At 40.9% G+C, this 25,559-nt stretch overlaps 1 protein-coding gene across 21 annotated transcripts in view; it reads left to right on the top strand.

Moving 5' to 3' along the window:
* Window positions 1–25,559, top strand: part of DTNA (dystrobrevin alpha) — a 310,433-nt gene that overhangs the window by 196,306 nt on the left and 88,568 nt on the right. For all 21 annotated transcript variants that reach the window (XR_012157223.2, XR_012157224.2, XM_073331259.1 and 18 more), the window contains one exon: window positions 14,459–14,672. Coding sequence is in view for 19 of the 21 variants with exons in the window: in XM_073331259.1 (XP_073187360.1) it covers window positions 14,459–14,672 (214 nt within the window). In the remaining 2 variants the exon portion in view is untranslated. The remainder of the gene's footprint in view (window positions 1–14,458; window positions 14,673–25,559) is intronic.

Genomic DNA, 25,559 nt, shown 5'->3' with positions numbered 1-25,559 from the left:
CCACTTTAGGTAAGTGGTGCGGGGCAGGAACCCGAACCCCTCCTGCACCCCGCCCTCCCAACTCCCTGCCTGCACCTCGCACCCCTCCTGCACCCAACCCTTTCCCTGAGCCCCCCATATACCCCGCACCCCTCCTCTGCCCTAATCCTTTGCGCTGAGCTCATTCCTGCACCCCACGCTCCCTCCCGCACCCCAACCCCCCTGTATTTAGCTTATCACTATATGGCATGTTTTCTAATCCTTTAATCATTCTTGTGGCTCTTCTCTGAACCCTCTTCAATTTATCAACATCCTTCTTAAATTGTAGACACCAGAACTGGACACAGTATTCCAGCAGCGATCTCACCAGTGCCAAATACAGAGCTAAAATATCCTCTCTATGCCTACTCTAGATTCCCCTGTTTATGCATCCCAAGGATCACATTAATCCTTTTCACCACAGCATCACACTACATGTGAAGCAAACCCACAGCCAGTCCAGGGCTGTTCACTCAGCTGCCATGATTCACCCTCCATAGAGCCTGCAGTGACTCATATTCAGGCATGCTGCAGCAGCCTATCTCTGGGCAGGGCCTGTGTCAGTTGACCTCCTGGCACAGGTATTTCACTGACCCCTCTAAAGCGACAAGTTAGTCCGTGCAACAGCACTACTGGACCAGGAACCCTCCAGCTGCCTCAGTGTTACTGAATCCCTAGGCTTCCAGCCTGCCCTTGATCAAGTTCCTGTTCCTGCCCCAGCCTTCCCCAAGCCTAGTTCCAGCCCAGTTCAGCCCATGCCCATGCACTACTCTGACCCTCCAGCCCTGCATTCACCTTCTGACCACCCAGCCTCTCAGATTCACTCCCACCCTGCTTCAACCTTGGCCTGTATTTGGAATCCAGACTCTGACCTCGGTTTCAATGCTGCCCCCATCCCGGTCCCAACTCTAAAGCTGGCTTCGATCTTTGTACCTGTTCTTACTACTGCTCTAACCACCAGGCATGACTGCCTTGAACCCAGAGCCTGACACTAGGAGCACATGTTCAACTGATTATCCACCAGGACCCCCAGATGTTTTTCATGGTCACTGATTCACATGATAGTCACCCATCCGATAATTATGGCCTACAGTCTTTGTTCCCTAGGCGTATACATTTACATATATTAAACAGCATACTGTTTCCTTGCACCCCGTTTACCAAGTGATCCAAATAACCCTGAATCAGTGACCTGTCCTCTTCATTACTTACCACTCCCCTAATTTTTGTGTCATCTGTGAACTTTATCAGCAATTTTGTTTTTCTCTAGGTCATTAATAAAAATCTTACATTTTGACTGAGTTACAGCCGTGACGCAATGTTGGCTACGGTGGTGTTCCAGAGCTGTAACTGAGAGTAGAATTTGGTCCTTAATATTGTTTAAAATGTGGATAATTGCAACAAAAAACCTGTACACTTTAAGCATTTTCTAAGGTCAAGTCTACAGTAAAAAGTTAAGGTGACCCAGCTAGGTCATTCAGGGGTGTGATAAATCCACACTCCTGAGTAACCTAGTTAAGCCAACCTAACCCCCAGTGTAGACATCACTAGTTATTGCTTCCAGGGGTGGTGGATTACCTACTATGGTGACAGAAGAACCCCTCCCATCACTGTATTGAGTGTTTACACTGAAGCTTAACAGTGGTGCAATGGCAGCAGTTTAAGTGTAGACATGGCCTTTGTTCATGATCTGGATATAGAGCCTTATTATAATCTATTTTTATACTGATTTACAATTAGGAGTAACCCAGTTGATGTCACTGGAGTTACCCTAGTTTAAAAGGGAGGTAAGTAAGAGAAGAATCAGGCTCTTAATGTATACTTTGAAAAGATTGTGTTCAATTTCTTAAGAAAGGAGTAGAATCTAGAATCATACCGTATCTCCTCTGAAGCTTTTGATCTTTCCCTGGCTTCATTTTTCACTTTTCATTTTGTCTCCATCAAATCTAAAGTTTTCTTCTTTTTTGAAACCACCTTTTGTCTTGGCTTTTCAGGAATTCTTAATCTTGCATGTGTAAAATAAAGGATGACAGATAAGCAACCATGTGTATCAAGACTCTTACGCTATCTAGGGATTCTGGCAATATCATTAAAGAGCTTCTGTCACACTCGGGCAAAGTGTAAATATGTAATACTTTACCTAACCTCCATCTATTTGTCACTTTTCTATTTTATACTGATTCTTTACATGGTTGCAGATTGTTGAGGTATTGTGTGTCAGTTGAAGCTTCTCTCCTTTCCTCAGACTGTACCTAATGCCCTGTCCATTCGGTGATGCAGCAATTCAATGACTGACATCACAATTTGCTGAAATGGAGAGGACTGTGTGGTAGCACTGGGTTTTGGTGTTACCAAATATATCAGCTAGGGGAAGAAGCTAAATGGAACATAGTTATTTTTGAGACATGTACCTTGGAAACTGGCACTGATGGGAAAGCAAATCTAGAAAGAGTATGTGACATCAAAATAGGGTTTTAGTAAAATGTATTGTACAGTTTGCTTTAATGAGACAGTGACTCCTTTAAACTGCAAGCTTAAAGCAGAGAAAAGGATAGTTGTGTTCCCATATCACAAAGCCTATACCACTGACTATAGCAGTAACTAGCATTCTAGTTGCCAATCTCAGCCAAGGATTAAATGGGCTTAGAGAATCTCGCCTCTAGGGCCCTATGTATGTCAGAAAAATGTTCACCAGTGTACCTATACCAAGGTAAGCTACATTGGTGTATGCCCCACTTTACACCAATGTAGTGACTATACATCACAGGTTGACACTAGGTTACTGTAGTTACACACTACAAATTTTCCTACTAATGATTGGCCCTAAAAGTAGTGTCTCTGGATTGAGCAATATTAGTAGAAAAAGAAGGGGAAAGCTTACACTGTCTCTCCGTGTTGTGTCTGTACTGTGGATAAACAGAGAAATTCAGTCATCAGGACTGTCTGTTTGGCAGCTTTCCCAAGCATAAGTTCAGGTTAAATATTTTTTAAGTTATTTAAAAATTAAGTGAAATCTTGATAGGACAAATTCTATCAGGAAAGCAAAAATAATTGGATCAGTTTAAGAATTCCAGCCATCTAAGTGAATCCATAGAAATTATATTACATTGTAAAATAAATGTAACCCTTCTGCCCGTCAGAGTTGGCAGCAACAAGGGCCGGGTTCAATATCTAGGGGATTCATTCCAATAACACAATGCAAACCAGCTCGAGCCCCCCACCCAGTGACCTGGGACAAATATATACCACCCCCGCTGGGCGCCTCCAAGAGGCAATACTTCCCCTCTCGCAAGCACATAGTCTGAGTGTAGCAAAAGCCTTTTAATAACAGAGAGAAACAATGTGGCATTATGTTGGGGAAACACCACCAACAGGATTCATAACACAACCCATGAGCAAAAACAACCCCACCCCAGGCAAATTGGGGCATGCCCCTTTCCCTTTGGTTCTTGAGTCCAGCAACCCCAAATCACCCAAAGTCCCAAAAGTTCAATGCCCCAAAAGTCTCTGTCCCTGGTCAGGGCAGCCCCAGAGTTCGAAAGTTTATCTGCGGAGCTTTACCTCCCAACCTGGGTGGAAATGGGACGGGGGTAAGAGGCACCTTACGTGATCTGAAGCTGACCGCCCCACAGCTCCATAGCAGCGCTCCGCTCCGCCAGCCGCCCCACGAACTCCTTCGCTCAGCTGCGCTCCGCTCCGCCAGCCGCCCCACGAACTCCTTCGCTCAGCTGCTCTCTGCTCCGCCAGCCGCCCCACGAACTCCTTCACTCAGCTGCGCTCCGCTCCGCCAGCCGCCCCACGAACTCCTTCGCTCAGCTCCACGGCCCACAAGCAGCTCCTGCCATCCACACACTGCTCCGCGTCGAACTGCTTCACCAGCCGTCCCGCAAACTGCTCCACAATATATCTTCAGGCTCCCCCACTACTTAACACAACACTCAGTGATTTCAGCTCTTAGGTGAAATCAGCTTGTAGTAGGGGAGCCCCAGTGCTGGTGCACTATTAGCCCAAAGTGAGCTCAGCAGCCTATAACTAGACTTCTAATGAAATCAAAATTAGCTCTGATATTCCACAGTGGAGAGAGGAGGAAGTGCAATTAGCATGTAAGGCCCTCACCAAGGGGCCCATGCCACCAAGTATTAATACTTGTCCACAGCCTCTCTCCATTCACACAGTTTTGGAACCCATGACCCTTGCCTAGCGAGTGCTACTTAGTTGATGGTGAGTCCCTCCATCATAACAAAGGGCCACGTACAGTTCCAAGCACAGTTCCCATAATCAGGGTAATAACAATTTATTCTTCCTGCCCCAATAACATAGACACTGGGGATCCCACAGCAGCCAAAGTGACCATTTGGGCAGCTATGGTCTCATTCTAGGCGGGGTGGGTGTGCCTATACAAATGAGATCGGCCCCTGAAGTTCTTTTCCACAACTTGCCACACCTCACCACCAGATGTCAGGGTGGAGCTCATCCTGACACTGCTTACATAAACAATGAATATTTGGGCCCAATTCATCATTGTTCTGCCCCTTGTGCAGTTGTTTACAGCACTGCCAACCCTTAATGTTAAAAAATCATGAGTCAGGCCCCTTCCCCAATCATGAAATCTGCTAAACAATCATGAGATTTTTAAAGTATAATACATTTTGCATTTTGTTTTAATTGCCCTTTGATTTCTGACCCGCTAGTGCACACTCATGTGAACATTTTCAAGCTTTTCTCTGCAGCCATACGGGCTGGAAACTTTTTTTAAAATGAAAATTGAGATCCCCACAGAATCAGAGCATTCCAAGAGATGGTGCTTTAAGAAAAACACCAACTATCCTGGGACTCACAATAAAAATCTCAAGAGTTGGCAACACTGTTCACATCAGTGCAAAATACTAACATTCTGCTTTGGCTGCATTTTACATACCCTGCACTCATTTTGTACGGGTATAAATGGCTGCACAGCATGCAGGTCAACAATGATTTGGGCCTAGTATATTAGATATTTTCCTGTATTTTTCTCGGACATCAAAAATCTTAAAGTTCCACAAAAGAGGAAAGTGTGGTGTTCTCCAGGCCTAACTTTTGAAAAAAGCATACAGATAACTCTGTAAGAGGTTTTCTCACCATGATAACGATATTGAAGCCAACATAAAAAATATCTGCTATTTGCTCTTCATAGGTTGTCCTGGGCATTATCCTTCATAAGCTACTCACACTGCCAAATCTCTAAGCTTACTGTGTTTGTTCAAGTAAATAGACAGACCAGGCTATCTTCAGGAGGGAGCAGCAGAAATCCACAATGTTTGATTTGTGTTCGTCTGCCTGATGTAATGCCAACATACAGTTAAAAATCTGATAGCAGATACATGCCACTCGCACTAAAATATGCATGGTGCCATCTAGTGGTTATCACTGTTAAAGTAAGGTTTTTATGCCCAACGTCCTGCTTATCTTCCTGAATTACTTCTGCATCAAGATATTACACTGAATCCAATGGCTATGCCAGACAGTTAAAATGTGTGGCTTTCTTCTGAAATGTCCTAGTATCAAGTTCAAGCTACTGCAGTCTTTCAACTTAGCTTGATCTTTTAGCATTCCTTCTAAAATTGGAGGTTCCTTTTTTAAAAATTTTGTCAAATATATATTTAAGTCCCCTTAATTCAGTTTCTATCATCAAGGGAAGCTATTGCAGTGAAAAGGAACTTCCTCATTCAAAGTTCAATTATTACATCACTGTTTGATACTGTGTGGACACTTCCTCCTCTCTCTCTCTTCCCCCCGACCCCTGTCCCCCACCTTTTGAGCTGTATGTGAACTTTCCCTGTAATACATTGTGTGTTTGTTTAAAAATTATAAAAGGCTACAATGTTGCTGTTTGAACCACAGATGTGGTATTCACCTACATACAATATGTTTTAAGGGAAGTGAGAGAACTGTTTTACATTACAAGGTGACAAAATACACCTGAATTCCAAGACCGAATTCCCTTGTATTTTTCCAGATATTGTTTTCAAAATACATTTTTTTAAAGGAAACCACCTCCTCATATAAAAGGCTGATCCTGGATTTCTTGTGCGCTCAGTGTTCCTATTTCTCATTTTAATAAATGAATTAGTGTCATGGTGGTATTTCAGTAATAATAATAGGACATAATATATCAGTGTCTTTGTCTCCGTCTATTTGCTATTTTATGGGTATTTGCTAAATGTATAGCTATGAAATACTTACTCAGTAGCTCTGTTATTGCATGTATTGTACTGTAGTTTTATAAACAAAGAAGGAGCTTGTCCAAATCTTCAGCCCAGTTTTGGTAGTTTGATCTATTTACACTACAGATTTTAACCTTGGTGTTACCAAGTCAGTAGGCAACTATATTGTAACTGAGTTCTGACTTCATTGTGATCATAGTGTTAGTTTATTTTATAGAACGTTTTGCTTTGTTCAGCTTTTGAATCTATGGTTTAATGATGGTTGGTCTGTTTCCATTTAAAAGAGAAAAGGAATGACCATTTTCCTAGTCTTTGGTTGAGGAGCAAGTGACAACTGCTTCCTCAACCCAACCTTTTGAAAAATTGACTGACATTGGTGCTGATGGTGGGAAAGTCCAGTAAGTGCCTTTCCCATCACCTCCCTTCAGTTTTCAAATAACTTTGAGTGACAAAAATTCTCATTTTCAGGAAAGAATGGCAGGGAGGAAAAGGAGCTTTTATGGCATAAAAGAGAGGATTTACTGCGGCAGTGTATTCCTTCCTAAGCCACAGTGGGCCAGGGTGATGCAAAAGTAAGAAAAAAAAAACATTTCAGTGCATTAATAACTTAATGGTGCTCCTATTAACTCAGTAATAACCAGAGCCTGAGTTGATAATGCCTTCTGCAGACTGAGTTTATGCATTGTGCTCCTGTGATTATAACTAATCCATAGTTAAAATCCAATAAAATAGCTTTTAGTCCATGCCAGGCAAAGTAGGAGGGATATAGGCATTAGGTTAGGAGGAAGTCTCTTGAGACCTGGGAAGGGAGGAGTGAAGGGGTCGAATCACCTTTGGCACCTCCTCCTGGCCAGGCATGGTGTAGCAGCTCTCTTTCTCTGCTGGATGTCTCCTGCCAATGGCAGCTCCACCTCTGCCATGGCCTGCCTCTTCCTGTGACCTGGCCCTCCAACCAGGTCACTTTGAAGTCTCTTCCCTTCTGGGGTAGTCTGCGAACAAAAAGCAAAGGGAATTAATGCAAATAAACTGAATTAGTAGGAGAGAAAGGGGAATGATTCCCTCTCAGGATGCATCAGGAGCTGGCCCTCCCTTCCCTCAGGGAGGGGCCTTCAGTCAGTGGTTATCTGGGAAGCTCCTGCCTTTCTTGGCTCTTTCCTCAGGAGCTGAAGGTCTGTTCTCTTCCCTGGTCTTCCAACAAGTGAGCTACTCTGCTCCTCCTCAAGTCTGTGCAGGTGTGGTGCGGGGCACGGTGGAGCTGGCTGAGCCCAGAACCCCTCCTTAACCCCTTGTTATCCAGTGAGGGGGGGTTTGTATACCCCATCACAGAAGATCAAAGATTTGGCTAAGTCAGATAACCATCTTCTCCACTGGTTGCTTATCAGAATGGGACCTCTGAAACATTTGAATAAATATGAATTGATTGAGTGACTCTGTTTAAAAAGCATTACTTTATAATGGATGGAAAGTAAATATTAAGGTGCTCTCCTTCTAGAGTGTCACAGTTAGAGTGGGCAGGTTGATCTGAACTGCATTTCCCTAGCTTCCTACTGAATATGCACTTCACAACATTGGAAAAAATACGACTCTTCAGAAGCAGGAAAAGAGGAAGCCATGCTGAGAAAGCTAACTGAAACAAAGGGGTGCCTCTGAGGTTCTGGGGGATCAAAGGAAATGTAGGTTGAGTGCTTGGTCATCATAAAGGTTCTATATGGGCCTGATACAACTCCCACTGAAGTCAATGGAAGTCTTTCCAAGTCTTTCTAAGGAGGAAGCTGAGCACAGTATACATGTGCACTATTGCAATGAAAGTGTTTAGTGCTGATTCCTTTCTACTAAAAAGTTGGGTTTTTTTTAATAGTATGATACACTAGAATATAATATAAACATCCTGGCACAGGATTTGAGATTGTCATTAGGTCATGGCATGGAAGAAGTTATGTACTATTGCATCTGGCTGGTTGGTTTACTTGCTGGTAAAATACTGAGATAGTATTTTCAGTTTAGGTGCTTTATCGGATTGATGGGAAGAGCAGCCTGGTGATGAACAAATGTGCTGTAGCTGGAAACCGCATCTAGTTGCATGCACTATTGTGAAGCTGTTAGCAGGAAGAAGAGAGGACCAGCAATGTTGTGAGTCTGGTGGCTTGGCTTGGATTTGCTTGACATGGCTTGGTCACGCTGATGATGCTGTGTTCCAGTGCTCTGATATGTGATAGGTTCCATAGTCTGCTCTAAAAGAAGAATACTCTTAACCCATTTTGTAATATTTTAAAGTTTTGCTAAACATGAGAAACATGAAGTGTTTTCACATTTAATGAAACCCACATGAAAATATTTTGCATACGTTTAAGGTCCATTGACTTCAAATGGGACTACTCACATAAACTTATGCTTAAACTTAAGCATGTGCTTAAGTGCTTTGCTGAATTGCTTTCATTAAATATATATTTGTTGGTTTTGGAAGTAATTTTAATATTTATTGAAAAGTGGTTCCTGTTTCTAAAGACACAAGCAAAAATCTGTGGAGTAAGATTTCTCTCTACTATTGACAGTATGTGTTTAATTTACATTTAGTTAGGCCTAGTGTATGTTAAGTAAATTTGAATTGATTATTAAGCCCTGTTTCAGTCACTTCCCATCACTGATTAAATGTAAAATCTCCCTCTCCAAATTCATTTAGTAGAGCTCATAATTTCAGATAGAATGCAAAAAAAGGATTAGGAATTCAGAGCGAGCAAATCCATTTCATGTTCAAAAGTCTTAAAGACACCAATTATTTTTAAACTTTTTTTTTTTTTACTTGCAGGTAGCAGACTTTTATTGACAGGTGATACTTGAGGTAATCTGCCTCCCTTCAAATTTGTGATGTATCTAAGATTATATCTCCTGGGCACACTAGAGTTCTAAAGAAACTATGTGATAGAAAAGAATGTCATTTCTCTGTGTAAATAACACTTTATTTATTTTGAATATGAATGAGAGTTGTTTCAGTCCATCTCTCTCTCTCTCACTTCTTTCATATGTTGGGGTGTTTTCTAAAGGTATTATTTTAAATACCTAACAGAAAATAATCAGTCCACTAGAACACTGAATTAAAAATATGAGGATTTCCAACTCATTGAGACTAAAGACAGCTGAAGACTGGAAGGAAGATCATAACCAACAGAATTGGTTCATGTATTTATAATGTGAAGAATTACAATTTTCCTCTAAATGATACAGAAATTAAGCTGTTGACTGAATTAAAAACCTATTTCCATCATCTTGTATTTACTTTATTTCGGTGTGTAGATTTTATTATAACAAAGTGTTGAGAGAAGTAAAAAGTGGCCTGAAAAGAGTGAAAATAGAAGGATGAGATATAAAGTAACTGGGGCATCCATATGCTGCTTGATATGTGGGGAAACAGAATACGCTTTTCAAATTGATTCAGCATCCTCCCCCTTATAGTTAAATATGTTCAAATGGCTAATAGTAAATGCAGCTCTCACATTTTACCTACATGTTCACTGCGTTACCAGTGTCAGAATTTTAGTGTGAAATTTTCTGCAGACATAAATTGATTCTGCACCACTGGCTTCCATGGAACCATGCCAGTTTAGACCAGCAGAGAATTTTGGTCTAAATTCTGTCACCTTCTATAGTACACAGGGTTACCTGAATATAAAAAGTGCTAAATAAAATTAATATGCTTCTATAATCGGGCACAGTATTTGGTGTTTCAGAGTTGCTCTGTCTTTGAATCATGAATCCAAAATACTCATGCTAGGCTAGTGTCTTGTTGCCTAATATCTGATTCGGTTTTCTTTTTCCTGTTCGGTGAATCCTTTTTGTTCAAATTGCTCATCACCACAAATACCTAATCACCAGTAGTTTTGCTAGATGACTTGAAAACAAAGCTGCTAGCTTAAATGGAGTAGAAGGTGGCAAATTGTGGTTATTGCTGCTGATTTGGCTATAAATTGTGCCCACTTCTATTTTATGCTAATACATCCTATTATTTTTGTTCCCCCATTTTCCTGTCCCAACTTCCCACTTATTTGCTTCATCACCTGTTATCTATTGAGGTTTAGATTAAGCTCTTTGAGGCAGGGACTGTCATTTACTATATGTTTCTCCTGTACAGTGCCTACCACAATATAAATTATTTATGCAAGTATTATTTGTATTAATAAACAATACAGGCAGTTATCAGTCAGATCAAAGCTGGCAAGGGGTAAGATATTTAAAGTTCTGGTCATACAGATATCTATATCTAGATAGATCTATGTGGCATCATTATTATTATTTGAGAATGTGGACTGCGACATACGCTCTTATTAGTACAAAATTAGAAACCTGGAGTCCCATGTTACTAATCCTTACTCAGACAAGTAGTCTTATTAACTTCATTTGGGCTACTTGCATGGATAAAGACTAGCAGAATCACTTCCCAGACTGTGCCATGACAAGTCTGGGGACCTGTGAGGTAACATGCATTGTATTTGAATTGTATTTTACAGTGTGCTTACTCTTGATCCTCTAGGATCCGTCAGAGTATGTTAGTTACTAGAATTGAAACAATATGAAGATAAATAGTGCTTGGACTAGTTGCAGAGGAAGTGAACAGCAGCGAGTAGTAGGTTGTTCATCTGCTTAATCCCACCTCTATCAGATTTCAGAGTAGCAGCCGTGTTAGTCTGTATTCGCAAAAAGAAAAGGAGTACTTGTGGCACCTTAGAGACTAACCACTTTATTTGAGCATGAGCTTTCGTGAGCTACAGCTCACTTCATCGGATGAGCTGTAGCTCACGAAAGCTCATGCTCAAATAAAGTGGTTAGTCTCTAAGGTGCCACAAGTACCTCTATCAGACTGAATTAATAGTTTAATGAGTTTTTTTTTACACTAACCATTAATTATCTTTAAAAGAACCAACTAGAATATGGAGCTCTCCAGGATGGTATTTATAAATTTCTTAATCTGTGAGAGTTAATTTAACAAAATAGTATTTGTCTCTCAAGTTCTAATGGTGACATTTTGCTTGTCATTGACTCCAAAAATGACAAAGCAAAGATACAATGGTAACATATAGCTTGGCTATTGATGGCAAAATGACACACTTTTTTTTTCATATTTGGTCAAATGAGGGATGATTTAGTTTAGATGATTATCTATGCTGTTCACCACTTATGAGGCCTTTTTGAAAGGTCTCTGAAAAATGCATGGTACATATGCTTTGCACTGTACTGCACAGGGATGTTTGATTTCAAGTTTCATGATTAATTGCAGTTTTAATCACACTGCTAAACAATAATATAATACCAATTTAAATTTATAATAAATATCTTTGATGTTTTTCTATATTTTCAAATATGTTGATTTAAATTACCACACAGAATACAAAGTGTACAGTGCTCACTTTATAACTTTTATTACAAATATTTGCACCGTAAAAAGGATAAAAGAAATAGTATTTTTCAATTCACCTCCTACAAGTACCATAGTACAATATCTTTACTGTGAAAATGCAACTTACAATTGTAGAATTTTTTTTTACATAACTGCACTCAAAAACCAAACAATCTAAAACTTTAGAGCTTACAAATCAAAGCATGTAGTGGTGTATGAATGTTTAGCACATCTGGCAAGTAAAGACCTTGCAATGTCCGCTACAAAAGTGCCATGCGAATGCCTGTTCACGCTTTCAGGTGACTTTGTAAACAAGAAACAGGCAGCATTATCTCCTATAAATGCAAACAAACTTGTTTGTCTTAGCAACTGGCTGAACAAAAAGTAGGACTGAGTATATACCCACACCCTTCAAGAAGCTTTGGACGCTGGTAAACCATGTTCACTGCGGGGCCCGACCTCTCCCATTTCATTTTATTCACACAGGGATTACAGTCAATTTTGGGAGGCGGGCTGAGCTTGGGGGGGGCCTCAGTATTGGTACAGTTGTTCCCCCTTTCCCTCCTTCTCATCAGCCCTATATATACCAGCTAACTTTGACCACTAAAATGCACTACTTGAAGCTCAGTTGCAGTATAAGATCCATGCAGATTGGTCTGGTTGAATTGCTGGTTGAATTGCCTGCTGGCCCATCCAGTTGGTCTGGGGTCTGGACCAACCTGAAAACCAGACCTCTTGTTTAGGTTTGTCTAGAACTGCTGCTGAAACTGCACACTTAACTTTGTTGCCTTTTGTCTGCACTTACCTTCTTAAGGCCATCTAATTTGTGTATTCTAAGCCCACCTGTCCCATCATTTGGCAGCTTGCTTTCGATTGCCTGTCTGGCCCCCCTCCATTACTGGGTCAGAGTAAAAAAAAAAAAAAAAAAAAAACTTGTGGATAGTTCCATCTCCTTGACCCTCAGCTGGTCTAGCATCTGGCTCCCCCTTTCTTTCCCCAGCCTGACTCTAGCAGCTGGATTTAAGTACTAGTCGTGTCCTCAAAGTTGTATTTAGATTTACTACTTCCACAGAGACAAACTGCATGTAGGGGTGGCTGGCCATCTGAAGAGATGGAAGCTTCTTTTAAAACAAGTTGGCTTTACCTTGGTGGCTAGTTGCAGCTGAAAGGAGTTAAGCCAGTTGAGAGGTCCAGATAAACGAGACTTGGGATCCACTCCAAATTTCTACCGGAGTGACACTCTCCTCTTCCAGTTGGAGGATAGGAGAATAGGATAGGTGGCAAGAGCATCAGAAGGAATGAACTTCCGGCGGTGTGTTCTGTCGGCCTAGCCTAGTCTAGGAGGATGCTCAATCTAACCTGCTGAAAAGGGAACTTATAGGGGTTTTCCTTGTGTTACAAAGACCTAAGATACCAACTAGGTCTGACCATGGAATTACATCATGCAACCTTTCCCAGTGTTTTGCTAACATATGGCAAGTGGAGCAGGAAAAGTGTCTGTCTAGTACTTACAAGGAGGTTATGCTGTCACTAAGTTTACATTCTCTACCCTCTGTCCATTGGCAGTAGAGCACATGCAAACGGGAGCAGAGCACCATAGATACTATTGTAGAAGATTAGAAATAAAGAAATTCCCTCATATAAAAAAGAATTACAGACCATTTAAAGAGGATTAGGGTGATGTCTTTATCCATAATAATATGCATTTCTTTCAAGGTGCAGATGTACCTCAATATGTTGTAAGATATAAAGACAATGCAACATTTATCACTCTAATGAAAAAATCTGTACTGTAACCTTGTACCTTTACTGTATGCAACTTATGAAATAGTAACCGTTGAGAAACAAATACTACAAAGGATAAGAACAGCTGGAACGTTACCTTGAATTAGGATTTAGATGAATCCAGATTTTTGAACTAGAGCAATTTTTGAAAACATATTGAATGATCCTCTACCGCTGGAAATTTTGACTTGTAGTGAACCTGATGTCACACTAGTAACATCAAGATACACACAAGGTTTTCCCTCTGTCACTAAATTTTGGGGTTTTATTTATTTATTTATTTTATTTTATTTTATTTTATTTTATTTTGATCATTTTAAGCTACCCTGGTGAAAAGACAGAGTGAGGAAGTTTAGATTGGGCAGGGAATCTAAAGAGAAGGGAAGATTTAACAAAACACTTGGCAAATGTATTTAAGAGAATGAAATATGATTTGAAGAACACAACTGTACCTTTTCTTTTTAAAACTATAAGTTAATCTGTCCAAATGCAATTATACTTTTTATTCAGTTTTTGTAAAGCACTTTGACTCTGGCACAAGTTACTGAACAGGATTTTCAAAAGTGCCTGAGTGAGTTTGAAAGTCAATGTGAGATAAGTACTTAACTTTCTTTGGAACCTTTGAAAATCCCACCAGCTCTGTAAATTAATAAGAGTAATTTTCAAGCTGCTACCCATAAAGTTATAATTCAGGAAAACACTCGCTTAATTTTAAGCGTGTGCTTAATTTCTGTAGACTTAATTGAACTTAAATTCACACTTAAGTGTTTTCCTGAATGGGAAATGCTTTTTTCCTGAATTAGAGCCAAACTCGCAACTTCTGATGACATTTCAACTAAACTAATATTTTATTTATGATTATTTTATTAGCAGGTATGGTGTTTTCCTTGCTCTTTTTCTCCTGATTGGTTTAAATACCAAAGATGGGGAAAAAAATATTTTTTATACATAAAATATCCGCTGAACTATGTGTACTATGCCAAAGTACAAGCGCATGAGTCAATTTTGTTTTTTTCAATATGTGAATGCGAGTATCTGACAACTGTTCTTAAATTGTATGTAGTACATCTGGTGGACATTTGGAATGTTATAGAAGCATTGCGAGAAAATGCATTAAACAACTTGGACCCAAACATAGAATTGAATGTGGCTCGTCTGGAAGCTGTGCTTTCAACTATCTTTTACCAGCTCAACAAACGGATGCCAACAACTCACCAGATCAATGTAGAGCAATCCATCAGTTTACTGCTCAACTTCCTGCTAGCAGCCTTCGATCCGTAAGTTTCCCTCTACTATCCATATATGTTTCTCTTTTTCCTGATCAGTGGAAGGATTTTGTCTGTCTGTTGTGTCACTTTGAAAAACAGATAACAAACTAAAATTTCTATCCCAAATAACGAATGTTTAAATAGAACTAATATTGCAAGGGGAACTAGCATAAAGGAGCTAGGTTCTGGTCTCATTTATACTCAATTTATATCCAGATAATTCTGGTGTATTCCACAGAGGTACTCCAGACTTACTCAGGTAAGTGGGAATAGAATTACTGACAGAGCAGAGTGACTCCACTCTTATCTTGCACTGTTACGTATTGAAATATCAGAGACTGAAATCACTGTAATGATTCTATGGTAGTGCCATAAGTTAATGGCTCATTATTTATTTTTGCTGCAAGTTCTTGCAGCTGCAAGCAATTTTTCTGATTCCTGGTAATGCAGCCTGTTATAAGACCATGGCAGAAATAAGATAAGGATCAGGAGATGGAATAAAATTAATGTTGTCAGTTACTTCCTAGACCATGTGTCAGAATACCGGTGTACAACGGGTGAGCTCAAGATGGAGAGAATTTCCTAGCTTAACATGTGTTAAGTGATGTGATGAAGTGAGCTGTAACTCACGAAAGCTTATGCTCAAATAAATTTGTTAGTCTCTAAGGTGCCACAAGTCCTCCTTTTCTTTTAGCTTAACATTATAGATACATATTATGGTTATTGAATGCAGAGACATGAATATGTTGTTGCCATGCTTAAAAGCATCTGAATAGCTTGAATTCTCAATTTAGTTTGACACATGCAAATTGCCAATTTCCTCTTTACCATTTATATTTTGAAAATGCACCAACTGAAAACATTTTTTGAGAAGCCTTAAAATAAGTATCTTCCCCCCTCCTCCCATACACACACTTGATGGACTTCTTGTTTGGTATTGTGCACCTTTTCAGAGCCAAATCAACTGGTATGGCTCAGTCACCATGGTAACAGTTGCGGGGGGGAAGGGGGGAGGCAGTCGTTTCACATGACAGAGCTGCAAAGGCACAGTGTGTCTGTATTGTGCATCCCGTCCTTCCCTCTCCGAGGAAAAAAGTCAATAGGTTCCGAAACTGTAGCCTTCAGGATTTTTTTTTTTTTAAAGGCAGTAAAAACACATAACGGGGCATTTTAATTCATGAAAAGCCTTGAATTCGTGACTTGACAAGAACAGGAAGGAAAGAAAATGAAAGCACTTGGACATGTGCACTGGTAGGTGCTGCACCCCTGCTGTAAAAAAGAGGGAAAGGTTGATGGCTGTGAAAGTGAGACCAGTGATGATGTGTTTTTGTTTTGGAGCTCATCAGATCTGGAGTAAAGCTACCAGCCATATATCAGGATTCCTTACAAGGGAAATGGTGGGAAGGCTTTTACTCCTCAGTTCTTAAATGGTGACACTGAATGTATTTGAAAGGTTTCTACATTCCCTGGAAACATTAGACGTTCATATGCTCTGACCCACACCTAGGGAGTACCTTGGGGGTTACTGACTCAAGCCTCAGAGCAGCTCCACAGCCTCTGATTCTGCCTCTGATCTGGAATGCCCTAGGTGGGACCTATCAGTATGTCAATACCCCCCGCCCCACATTTCTCAAGGGAATCTCGCATGGATCCACATAACAGCAGAGCCATCAGACTCCTGCCCCAAGTACGCAGTGTATAGCATGGGGCGGGGCTCTGAGGCAGAGAATTCACATCTCTGCTCCTGCTGCTTCTGCCTGTTTAGAAGAACCACATGGTTCTGCTGTGGTGAAGTCCCTGTGTCCTAGTACAAGAGGGGGCAGGGTTTTTCCCGTAAATGCCCAAGCACAGAAACAATCAGTGCAATGTGTTTGGAAAAAACAGACATTGTACTGCTTTTATATATGCTGTAAAACCCAGTAGAAGGCAATAAGGCTGGGTAAAACCTTGACTATGTCTCATCCCCAGATTAGAGTACCTGGTCTGGATTCATATTTACACTGAGGTCCCTGTACTCTGCTCTGGCAGTGTGAAGGAGACTTAAAGTAGATGTCAATCACATTGAAATCCTAAATTTAACCCCCTAGTAACCCTGTTCTCCTTAACTAAGGATTACAGGGCTGTCTCTTACTGTCTGTTTAGAGGGGAGATTTGCACTTTACAGTCCTCAGTCTCCAATTAATTTGGGAGATTAAATCTTTTTTAAATTAAAATTTACATTAATATATAACTGACTCAGACATTCAATTTTGTGCATCCTCGGGAGTGCCCTAATAATCTGAATCCCAATTTTTCCAAGATTTTGAGTGTTTCCTGAGATCTTCCATTTGGAAAGGAGGAAAATAAGAGGAACTACAATAATACAGATATATCAATCCTAATACAATAACGAGGGAATTCTGTAAAATTTAAAAGTCAAAATTAAAAGGACATTTGAATCTATTCAGTGTATAGTTAGTGTGTGAAACTCACTGTCAGGTGATAGAAGAGCTTAGTATGTTTCAAAACAGCATGAGGAGGTCAGATTTCTAAATACTGTGCAAATGCATGCCTAATTTGTTTATGTAATTAAGAAAGGAGATTGCACATGAAAACTGGGCAGTTGCATCTACTTCAAGGCATAAGATGATCAGCTGGGATCAGGAAGAAATATCTGCCCTTCTACCACTCTGTGGTACATTATTACACAACAGGATGGCTAGTTCAAACCTCTCAACCATTTACTGTAGGCCATTGTCAGAAATATGATATCAGACTACATGGAATGCTGGTCTAATCCAGTACAATAGTTCTTGAAGAGCTCTCGATTGATAGTGTGAAATATGTTACAAACTGTCCTTATCACACTTGCTCAATATTGAAATGTGGATGCTGTCTTCACTGACATGGAGACTGCAGTTTGTTATGCTCTTTGGGATACCTGTATTAGGAAGCAAGCTTCTGTCTCCAGGCTATGAAAGATACAGGACATAATTGGAGGGGCTTGGTTTCACCCCTCTCTTTAAACAAATGTCTTTTCTAGAATTAGTCAGTCTGTGGAGAAGCTCAATACCTGTCCTGAAAGCAGCTTCTCATTTGCCCTTCCATTCAGAGTCGCAAAATGTTAAATTCTTTACTCTCTCCAGCTTTGTCAATCAATGCAAGTTATCTAGTCCTGCTAACCATTAAAAAAGAAGAAAGACCTGCAAGAAGTGCAGTTCAGAGATTTGGTCATTGTACGTATTGCTCAGTTGAATGAAAGAGCTCAGCTTGATTCCAATTAATTTCCTTACTGAAATATTTCTAAGAAAGGAAACTCTTAATTATACACTGTGACAATTCAGAGTTCACTGTCATGATTAAGGTGTTAAGAGCCCCCATAATTGTTTGAAGAAATTCTGTTCCCCTTGGAAGTGATAGTATGGTTTAAAAGCCTGTTTCATGTCTAGTCAACTATGAAATCAGAGTTTTTGTGCCCCTCTAAAGGGATAAATTTGTTGTATTTCAAAACATTCAGAAGATACTACTGTAGTTTGTTTTTCTTTTGGTCTATGCATTAGACTTCTATTTTCTTTATGGCAATTTCAGCATAAATATAACTGGATAGTTTAACAGGTGTCAAAGCAGCTCTTTTGGTACCACTCTCATACTTGGCCAGAGGGCTGCAGGCTCAAGTCCTGGACTGAAACCTGGCCTCATACTCATTTTTGGCCATAGAGGGCAGTACCCCTATGCATTAAAAAGAGGATCTTCTGCTCCACTCTGGCAATTTAAAAGCAAGTGGCAATTTTTGCAACATAGATTCATAGATATTAAAATCAGAAGGGACCATTATGATCATCTAGTCCGACCTCCTGCACAACGCAGGCCACAGAATCTCACCCACACACTCCTGTGAAAAACCTCTCACCTGTGTCTGAGCTATTGAAGTCCTCAAATCGTGGTTTAAAGACTTCAAGGAGCAGAGAATCCTCTAGCAAGCGACCCGTGCCCCATACCTCAGAGGAAGGCAAAAAACTTCCAGGGCCTCTTCCAATCTGCCCTGGAAGAAAATTCCTTCCCGACCCCAAATATGGCAATCAGCTAAACCCTGAGCATATGGGCAAGATTCACCAGCCAGATACCCAGGAAAGAATTTTCTGTAGTAACTCAGGTCCCACCCCATCTAACATCCCATCGGGCCTATTTATCATGAATATTTAAAGATCAATTAATTGCTAAAATCATGTTATCCCATCGTACCATCTCCTTGATAAACTTATCGAGTCTAATCTTAAAGCCGGATAGGTCTTTTGCCCCCACTGCTTCCCTTGGAAGGCTATTCCAAAACTTCACTCCTCTATGGTGAGAAACCTTCATCTAATTTCAAGTCTAAACTTCCCAATGACCAGTTTATATCCATTTATTCTTGTGTCCACATTGGTACTGAGCTTAAATAATTCCTCTCCGGTTTTTATCCCTCTGATATATTTATAGAGAGCAATCATATCTCCCCTCAACCTTCTTTTGGTTAGACTAAACAAGCCAAGCTCCTTGAGTCTCCTTTCATAAGACAGGTTTTCCGTTCCTCGGATCATCCTAGTAGCCTTTCTCTGTACCTGTTCCAGTTTGAATTCATCCTTCTTAAACATGAGAGACCAGAACTGCACACAGTATTCCAGGTGAGGTCTCACCAGTGCCTTGCATAACGGTACTAAAACCTCCTTATCTCTACTGGAAATACCTCTCCTGATGCATCCCAAGACCGCATTAGCTTTTTTCACGGCCATATCACATTGGCGGCTCATAGTCCTCCTATGATCAACCAATACTCCAAGGTCCTTCTCCTCCTCAGTTACTTCTGATTGATGCATACCCAGCTTATAATTAAAATTCTTGTCATTAATCCCTAAATGCATGACCTTGCACTTCTCACTATTAAATTTCATCCTATTACTATTACTCCAGTTTACAAGGTCATCCAAATATTCCTGTATGATATCCCAGTCTCTCTCTAAATTGGCAATACCTCCCAGCTTTGTATCATCCACAAACTTTATTAGCGCACACCCACTTTTTGTGCTGAGATCAGTAATGAAAAGATTGGTCCCAAAACTGATCCCTGAGGAACTCCACTGGTAACCTCCCTCCAGCCTGACAGTTCACCTTCCAGTATGACCAGCTGTAGTCTCCCTGTTAACCAATTCCTTATCCACCTTTCAATTTTCATATTGATCCCCATCTTTTCCAATTTAACTAATTCCCCATGTGGCATGCTATCAAACGCCTTACTGAAATATAGGTAAATTTGATTCACTGTGTTTCCTTTGTGTAAAAAATCTGTTACTTTCTCAAGGAAGGAGATCAGGTTGGTTTGTCACGATCTACCTTTTGTAAAACCATGTTGTATTTTGTCCCATTTATCATTGACTTCAATGTCCTTAACTACCTTCTCCTTCAAAAATTTTTCCAAGACCTTGCATACTACAGATGTCAAACTAAGAGGCCTGTAGTTACCCGGATCACTTTTTCCTTTCTTAAAAATAGGAAGTATGTTAGCAATTCTCCAATCATATGGTACAACCCCTGAGTTTACAGATTCATTAAAAATTTTCTTGCTAATGGGCTTGCAATTTCATGTGCCAATTTCTTTAATATTCTTGGATTAAGATTATCTGGGCCCCCCGCCCCCGATTTAGTTCCATCAAGCTGTTCGAGTTTTGCTTCTACCTCAGATATGGTAATATTTACCTCCATATCCTCATTCCCATTTGTCATGCTACCATTATCCCTAAGATCCTCATTAGCCTTATTAAAGACTGAGGCAAAGTATTTGTTTAGATATTGGGCCATGCCTAGATTATCCTTGACCTTCACTCCATCCTCAGTGCTTAGTGGTCTGTCTGTCTGTCTGTCTGTCTGTCTGTCTGTCTGTCTGTCTGTCTGTCTGTCTGTCTGTCTGTCTGTCTTTCTATGGCTATAGAACCTTTTACTATCGGTTTTAATTCCCTTTGCAAGGTACAACTCTACTTGACTTTTAGCCTGTCTCACTTTATCCCTACATGTTCTGACCTCAATAAGGTAGCTTTCCTTGCTGATCCCTCCCATCTTCCACTCCCTGTATGCTGCTTCTTTTTCTTAATCCCCTCTCTGAGATGCTTGCTCATCCAGCTTGGTCTGCAACTCCTGCCTATGAATTTTTTCCCCTTTCTTGGGATGCAGGCTTCCAATAGCTTCTGCAGCTTGGATTTAAAGTAATCCCAGGCCTCCTCTGCCTTTAGATCCATACGTTCTTCAGTCCAATCCACTTCCCTAACTAATTTCCTTAATTTTTGAAAGTCAGCCCTTTTGAAATTAAAAACCCTAGTTGCAGATTTATTTTTGTTAATCCTTCCATTCAGTTTGAACTGAATTAGCTCATGGTCACTTGAGCCAAGGTTGTCCCCTACGAACCATTTCTTCTATGAGGTACTCACTACTCACCAAAACCAAATCTAAAATGCATCCCCTCTAGTTGGTTCAGCAACTACTTGATGAAGGAATCCATCAGCTATCACATCTAGGAAAATCTGAGCCCTATTATTATTACTAGCACTCGTCCTCCAGTCTATATCTGGGAAGTTAGTCTCCCATGATGACGCAGTTTCCATTAGTATTTACTTCATTAAAAACATTAAAGAGGGCTCTATCCATATCCAAATTAGATCCTGGCGGTCTATAGCACACCCCAAGCACTATCCCAGGGGAGGCTCTTGTAGTTTTCTTCCCCAATGTAATTTTCGCCCAGATGGATTCTGTCTTATCCATTCCATCGCTTCTTATTTCTTTACATTCTACCTCATCATTGATATACAGTGCTACTCCACCACCTTTACCTTTATTTCTGTCTTTCCTAAACAGCACAGACCCTTCAATAGCTGGAGTCCAGTCATGACGACTATTCCGCCATGTTTCTGTTTTCCCTATAATATCTGGTTTCACTTCCTGCACCAGTAGCTCTAGTTCTTCCATTTTGTTACCTAGGCTCCTCGCATTGGTGTACAAACATCTTAATTTTTGCTGTTTGGCCTCGCTCACATTCTGCACCCTATTAGGCAGGGTCATTCTACAGCCAGTATAACCTATTAGACTGGTATCCACACTGCCCCTCCTCCTTATATACATTCTCCTACCCACGGCCGTATCCTTTCTTTCTTTGTTTTCTTCCCTCTCAATGCTAAAATCCGGTGTGGAGATTACCTGGACATCTCCCCCAGATTCCTAGTTTAAAGCTCTCTTAATCAGTTGTGCCAGCCTCCATCCTAGAAGTCTATTTCCTTCCCTACTCAGATGAAGTCCATCCCGAGAGAACAGTCCTCTGTCCATGAATGCCTCCCAGTGGCCATACATCCCAAAGCCCTTCTTATAGCACCACTGCCTAAGCCATCTGTTGATAGTCATAACCTTGTCACACCTTTGTTGCCCTTCTCTAGGAACAGGCAGAATCCCACTAAAGATCACCTGAGCCTCGATTTCCTTAAACGTCTTCCCCAGCCTAGCAGTGTCTCCCTTAATACTTTCCAGCGAGAATCTAGCCGTATCATTTGTTCCCACATGAAGGATAATTAGGGGGGGTTTTTCCTGCTCCCTTCAGGATCCTTTTCAACCTCAAGTCTACATCCCGTATCTTAGCACCTGGAAGACAGCATACCCTTCTATTCTCTGGATCAGCTCTGGTTACAGGCCTGCCTATCCTTCAGTAAGGAGGGTGAAATTCTGTGGCCTGCGTTGTGCAGGAGGTCGGACTAGATGATCATAATGGTCCCTTCTGACCTAAATATCTATGAATCTATGAGTCCCCGATCACGTAGACCTGCCTTTTCCTGGTGATGGTGCTATTCTCCAGTCTATCCCCTGTTCCCTCTGGCTGCAAGTTCTTTCCATTCATATTCTCCCTTGTATCTTCTTCAACCCATCCTGTATCCTCCTGGAGCTCATATTTGGTGTAGTCTCCATTGACTCTTCCCCTTTTCCTGTAGGACTAGCTGCTCTTCTCTTCTTCCTTGCCCTTCCACCTTCAGTGACTACCTGCTGAGCCCCTTTGTCATTTTTCTAACTCTACAAACCTGTTCTTGAGCTCTCTTTCTCCTTCACTAGCCCATCTTTTTTCTCTGCCTGGTTCTTTTAGTCACATGCTTCCACTGACCACTTTCCTCACCCAGTCTCCCTTCCAAATTCCTCAGTCCTGCTTCCATCTGCAAGTCGGAGCTTTTCCCTTCAGCTACCTCATGTCTTTGCTCCATAATCTGCTCGAACCCCCTTCTAAACTCAACCAGACTTTCCACCTGCATCTCCAAACCTCAGATCTTTTCTTCCATCAGCTCTATCAGACAGCATTTCATGCCGACAAAACTCTTACCAGATACCCCCTCCAGGATCATGTACATACCGCAGCTTCCACATCCAGTCATCCTCATTGTGTCTTCCACGACATGGGTCACTCCCACTGCTGCCTCTGTATCTGTCATAGCCTCCCCACCTAAATCCTGTTAATCTGGGAAACACAAACCACACCAAAACAACACCACCCACAGCAAAAGCAAACCCCAAACAAGCACCACAAGACAAACTCCCCTTTCAAACTCCCACTCAAACGCCCCTGTTTACAGCTCTGGTTGCTGGCTCCTGTGCCGCTGCAGTTGTTCCAGCATTCCCTTATCTCAAAACTCTGCTGTGCTGTTGCTTAACACGTACAGGCTTCTATGTTTGTACAGTCACTTTTGCTTCAATACTATGAAGCATTTGAGGGATACCTTCAATATGAAACAAAAAGAAAAGGAGGACTTGTGGCACCTTAGAGACTAACCAATTTATTTGAGCATGAGCTTTCGTGAGCTCCAGCTCACTTCATCGGATGCATACTGTGGAAACTGCAGAAGACATTATATACACAGAGACCATGAAACAATACCTCTTCCCACCCCACTCTCCTGCTGGTAATAGCTTATCTAAAGTGATCACTCTCCTTACAATGTGTATGATAATCAAGTTGGGCCATTTCCAGCATAAATCCAGGTTTTCTCACCCTCCGCCCCCACCACACATACACTCACTCTCCTGCTGGTAATAGCCCATCCATAGTGACCACTCTCTCTTTACAATGTGTATGATAATCAAGGTGGGCTATTTCCAGCACAAATCCAGGTTTTCTCACCTCCCCCCCTCATTCAGAATTCATTTTCAAATTGGATACTATTAGTTTAGGCTTAAATAGAGACTGGGAGTGGCTAAGTCATTATGCAAGGTAGCCTATTTCCCCTTGTTTTTTCCTACCCCCCCCCCCGATGTTTTGGTTAAACTTGGATTTATGCTGGAAATGGCCCACCTTGATTATCATGCACATTGTGAGGAGAGTGGTCACTTTGGATAAGCTATTACCAGCAGGAGAGTGAGTTTGTGTGTGTATGGGGGTGGGGGGTGAGAGAACCTGGATTTGTGCTGGAAATGGCCCACCTTGATTTTCATAGACATTGTAAGGAGAGTGGTCACTTTGGATGGGCTATTACCAGCAGGAGAGTGGGGTGGGAGGAGGTATTGTTTCATGGTCTTTGTGTATATAATGTCTTCTGCAGTTTCCACAGTATGCATCCGATGAAGTGAGCTGTAGCTCACGAAAGCTTATGCTCAAATAAATTGGTTAGTCTCTAAGGTGCCACAAGTACTCCTTTTCTTTTTGCGAATACAGACTAACACGGCTGTTACTCTGAAACCTTCAATATGAAAGGTACTATACAAAATCTTTTGTGCTCTCTGTTCTTTCTACGAGTAAAATTGTAAGTCTCTTTCTGTTAGTCAGCCTGCGAGGTGTTATGAACACTTCAGTTGAGGCACTCTGAATTCAATCTATGCCTGCATGATGCTATCAGCCTGTGGCTGAGGTATTTACTCCTGTGTGGCAGCACTTTACTCAAGAGGTCCTACTACTGCTAGTAGAGAGGAGTTATATACTACAGAGCAGAGTTGCCTGGAGCATTTCTGGGCCCTGGGGACTTTGGAAAGTCCTAGACCCATTATCAGGTCCAATTATCAGACGTGTGTGTGTGTGAGATATATATATATATATATAAAAATAAAACTTTGGGCAAATTGAATTTACACTGGCTCTAATTTATGTATTTATGAATACAAATAACTGATACAAAATAGTGTCAAAACAAATCAAATCAAATTGAGAGTTCCAGAACCTATATATAATATATTCCTTTCCCACCTCTCCTGCTCCCATAACCGTTCAAGTGTGGTAAAAGCCTCTGTCCCTGGGGTGGAAAGCTGAAGGCTAACTGATGTGTCTGCCATTCAAAAAAAATAATCCTGTAAGTAAATATAAATAAACCCATGCGGGGAGCGGGGGAAGACACTGGAGGTCAGAGACTATCTAGTTCCCCACAGTGACACAGAATCTTATGGCCTCACTCTGCCATCCTCATACTGAGTAGTACCCTGTTCTGTTATTAGTCCCATTGCTGAAACTCAAAAGAAAAATGGGTTTGTCATGCTGTAAAATTGAAAAGAAAGGAATTGGCTGACTGTGAAACAATAATTCTCTTTATTAGGATGAGAATATGCTCTCAGTGATTTAGTTAAACAGAGAGATAGGAACCCATTAAACGTCTCCACGGGTAATAGGTAAATGCTGCCCCAATGTAATTTGTATCTTAACTGCCCTGAGGGAAGGTGCTGAGAAATCCAAAGAAAAAGTCCATTTGAAAATTGAGACCAAAAAATTGATGCAAAAGAGGAGGAATTTTATTATTTTTGGTGATATTGTACATTTTAGCATGTTCATGCTTCTGCTTGTAATAGCATAATTCCTTTAAACAACCTGTGCTAGTTTTTTTTTTCATACCAAGGGAAATGATTTTAGAATTTAAAGCAGAGGTCATTCTAATGAAGATAGAA

This window comes from Lepidochelys kempii, chromosome 2 (genome assembly GCF_965140285.1).
Source record: "Lepidochelys kempii isolate rLepKem1 chromosome 2, rLepKem1.hap1, whole genome shotgun sequence".
Taxonomy (NCBI): domain Eukaryota; kingdom Metazoa; phylum Chordata; order Testudines; family Cheloniidae; genus Lepidochelys; species Lepidochelys kempii.
The sequence above is the reverse complement of the archived record's forward strand: the minus strand, read 5'-3'. Positions and strand labels throughout refer to the sequence as shown.